This window comes from Morone saxatilis, unplaced genomic scaffold (genome assembly GCF_004916995.1).
Source record: "Morone saxatilis isolate NCDOM2014 unplaced genomic scaffold, NCSU_SB_2.0 Contig21, whole genome shotgun sequence".
Taxonomy (NCBI): Eukaryota; Metazoa; Chordata; class Actinopteri; family Moronidae; genus Morone; species Morone saxatilis.
In genome coordinates, this window is record NW_023339774.1 from 1,069,785 (window position 1) to 1,073,846 (window position 4,062).

The window sequence follows — 4,062 nt, forward strand, 5'->3', positions numbered from 1 at the left end:
GATCACGGCGAAGGTTTAACCCCCCACCTCCCCCTTGTTTCTCCTCTCTCTCTCTCTCTCTCTCTCTCTCAAATTGAGGGAATTGGTCTGGATGTGCTTATTGGAGCGTGTGCCGCGCGCGCATGGCTGTGCGTTTGTAAGTATCCTATTAGCCATGACCAGGTTATATATGTGTGTGTGTGTGTGGGGGGGTTATTGATGTCGATATATATATATAATTATTTTTTTTTTTTTTTTTATTTAATTATTCATTTTTCTAATGTGAAACCTATGTTTAAAGACCATTTATTTTAAATATATAGACTAATTAACACCAGACTTTATCTCCTTATTGACAAGCAAGCACAAGCTACAAAAACACAAACCAGGCAATGAGGAAGGAATATATTAAAAAATACTTTATTGTAATGTAAATGAATCATTAAAAAAAACATGTTTCAACCACTATATGGCGATTTTTTGTTTGTTGAAAGCTCTGACAGACCTCCAGTGGTCTCACTGTAGGCTCAAGAGGTAGAGCCCGTCATCCAGAAGGTCGGCGGTTCATTCCTGGCTCAGGACATTTGACTCCTACATGTCAAAATGTCCTTGAGCAAGATACTTAACACCAAATTGCTGTGCATGAATGTGAATGAATGTTAGTTGCTGATTCATCTTAATTAAAGAGAAATGCATATGAAACCAGAGTGTGCAACACTTTTCCTTTTCTCATTAAAGGATCTCCAGTCGGCCATGAGAAAAATATGATGGAAATGTGCCATTGCTGTTAGTGTCATGTATTAATGAGAGGAATGTTCTGATGTTTTCAGTTCTTCAGTGGAAGCCTGAGTGACGTTTAAGGCACATGTTTAAGTTCCTGTCTGTCAACATTTATTTTAACATTTATTCTAAGTCTGTTTGTATTGCACTTCAATACACCAACTTTTCCAGCTTGTTTGCGATGTTTCCACTCAGGTTTTAGTAGTGATTTTTGATCATTTTGAGATAAACGGCATTGTCCAATGTCTGTGCTTATGCAGCCAATATTAGCATTGTTGGTGTAGTTGCTGTGGGGTGCTGTTAGTGCTCCTTCTTGTGAGTTTTGGGAAGGTGGTGAAAAAGTTGGTTTGAGTCTGGTACTGTAACACTCATACATCCTGCTGTAAACATGTCTGAATTTCCTATAGAATAGAACAGAATTATACGTGACTTTCCCTTGTTTTGATATCAGCATCACACATCGGCCATCAGCAGCAATGCTCTCTAAAAATGACCACTGAAAAACACTATTATTGGTATATTGGTTGACCACTAATAAAAACAGGTGGATGGAAAAATACTTGCCGCTCAAAACCGGGTTTCAAGTCCAAAGGCACATATATCATTCCAATATCAGAATCATCACAGTAACTTCATTTTCTTATTTACTGGCCAATAATAATACAGTAACAGCTATAAACTTTCAGTGTGAAAGGTAAATTAAACCTACCCAAAACAAGTTCTGTGCTGCGGCCACTACCCACAGATCCCTGGGACACAGTGTCACTGCATCCAGACCCCCCTGACAGCTTGACGTGGACCATGACCTCCAAATGGTTTGCTGGAGGTGAACTGGGCCATTCTGAGAACGGGGGCACTTCTGTCAGATCTGAATGAGAGAATGAAAAAGAGTTCCACTATGCAAAACCTCCGGTGACATAATGGCTTTACTGGGCAACTCATTCAAAAAAATCTTCTGTAGCAATGATCATTTAACAAGGAACAGGATCCCACCTGGCTCGTTGTTCTGAGAGTTGAGTCCAAGCACAGACAGTCCGGCACAGTACAGGCAGTTGTTATCGTTGTGTTCCTGAAGACCCGTCTCCTCTGAGCCCAGCATCTGCTGCTGCTCTGCCCGGCTCACCGCCATCAGCTCTGTGATACTGAGCTGAGAGCGGAGCCTTGCTGGCCAACATCCGTCACTGGGGCCTAAGGACACACACATACGTTTGAGCAGGCTTTGGTTACATGCAGGTACACAGTCTGTGTGGAGAAAGAGGTGGAACACTGGCCGAACTGCAATCTCAAAACCTATTGTCTGCTTATTCAGCTTTTTATTAGATTTTTAAAAAAAAATCTGCATTTGTACGTAGACATCTGTTTACAGAGATTAGCCCAAATATGTCTTTCTCGTCAAGTTGCTTATTTGACTGCAGAGGAAGTCTTGGCCAAAATATCCGTTATCCCTAGTACATAGTGACAATGGGTGTACCAAATACTTGGTATTCAAATATTCAAAGAAATGTCTATATTTATGACTTAACTAATTTCCTAATATATTAGAGATGCCTTAAGTATAATCAAAACTAAAGTCACCTCCAGTCAAAAATCAGTGTTTCTTCTTGTTGCTCTGTGCTCACTGAAAGTCTCATTTGTAAGGGGCGGGGCCTACCAGCATGAACTGTGACATCACAAATAGTTTGGAAGTCCATCTTTGTCCAGTATGCAACTTGTACAGTGTGATGTAGAAAGTTGAAGCTACCAGTGTACATACACTAAGAATGGACTTTACAGTGAAGAAGGAGGAAAAAACAACTAGATGATATCAGACAAGAATGTTTGTATGTCTTAATAAATGTCTGGAGGGGATCTTCAAGTTGTAGCTAGGACTGCCAAACAGGCTGTCTAACTGTAAATTCAAAGTGTTTTTTCTAAATCCTCACCATCAGAGTCTCCAGAGAAGAATTTAGCAGAGCGGTCCTCAGAAGGCGGGCTCATCCTCTTTTGGAAATACGGGGTTTCTTTAATCTGAGGGAATCCAAGAACAGAATTCCCATCCCACTCAGTTCAGCTTCTAAAGAGTGAGGGGGTGTTTTTAACAAAAAGCATTCTTATAGAGGATTAGCCTCACCTGGAACATGTTGTTGATATTGACAGGCAAAGCAAGGCCTATATAGTCATCAGAGGATCCATAGGTGCCAGTGGACACAATGGAGCGTACAGAGGAAGAGCGCTGCAGTGTAGTTTGGTTGATTGGACTCAGCAGGTCTTCCTTGTCCAGAGATGCATAGCTCAGAGCTTTCAAAAATCTGAAAATAGATTAACACAGGTAGATAAAGTATGTTTTCCTCCGGTCTGTGCCTTATTTTGACAAAATGACCAGCTTGTTTCAAAAAAGCTATAAGGGCGTTCAGATCCATACTGGGTTAACAGGGGTTGCCTTGGGGGTGTTTATAAAGAGCTACAATTTCTACACAGTTGATGGGATGTGGATGTAAATAACCTCACTATTAAAGCTGAAGGTCAGCACTATAACCTAATAGTCATTGTTTGGAGTACAAACCACACACAAAACTGTCCATATACTTACACAATGCCTAGTATATTGATATTAGACTTACATAGATATGACCCAGGTTTATCAGTGTCCTACTCTATTTTGAAAAAAGTCACACGTACAGCAAATTCTCTTATAAAAGCTGGTATTCCGATAATGGCTGAAAGCTCACATGGAAAATTTAGTATGATGTCTATTTCCACAACAACAATTCCATTTATATAACAACAGAGTCATACTCACCACTCTGCTGCTCTCAGTTTCCATTTTTAAAGAGTAACTAAACCTCTGTATTGGTATTTACTAGTGTTACTGATTGATTCAGGTCCAAATCTGGACATTTTAGTGCAAAGTATATGAATTCCCCAGGTGACTCTGTGGAGTCCTTTCGCTTCCTGGGTACCATCATTACCCAGGACCTAAAGTGGGAGCTGAACATCAGCTCGCGGCAGTTCTCAAAGAGTTTGTGAGCCGGGGTGGAGGGTCAGCCACAATCTTGCCTGCAAGCTCAGGGTCGCTAGGAGGGCATACAGGTCCCTGGAGGGATGGCAGATTGCCAGCCGATAAAAAACCTTCTCAGCAGATAGAATGAATACGCTGCAGTCTGGCTCTTGTCCTCCTTGGCAGTGGCAGCAGTGTACAGATGGTGATGGAAGAGGTGAGGATGGTATGTGTAGTGAAGTGCACCCATCATTTGTCTTTGGCGAGGTTGAACTTCGCCCAGCTGCGCAGGAAGTTAAATCCTCGTGCTGGGCTTTCTTGGGAGG

At 41.5% G+C, this 4,062-nt stretch overlaps 1 protein-coding gene across 1 annotated transcript in view; it reads right to left on the bottom strand.

Moving 5' to 3' along the window:
* The window catches only part of LOC118332812 (rapamycin-insensitive companion of mTOR-like), a 33,786-nt gene that overhangs the window by 4,814 nt on the left and 24,910 nt on the right, over positions 1-4,062 (bottom strand). The window contains exons 29-32 of the mRNA XM_035668241.1: positions 2,870-3,047; positions 2,682-2,766; positions 1,753-1,947; positions 1,469-1,627 (exon numbers count right to left, since the gene is read on the bottom strand). Coding sequence (XP_035524134.1) covers positions 1,469-1,627; positions 1,753-1,947; positions 2,682-2,766; positions 2,870-3,047 — 617 coding nt within the window. The remainder of the gene's footprint in view (positions 1-1,468; positions 1,628-1,752; positions 1,948-2,681; positions 2,767-2,869; positions 3,048-4,062) is intronic.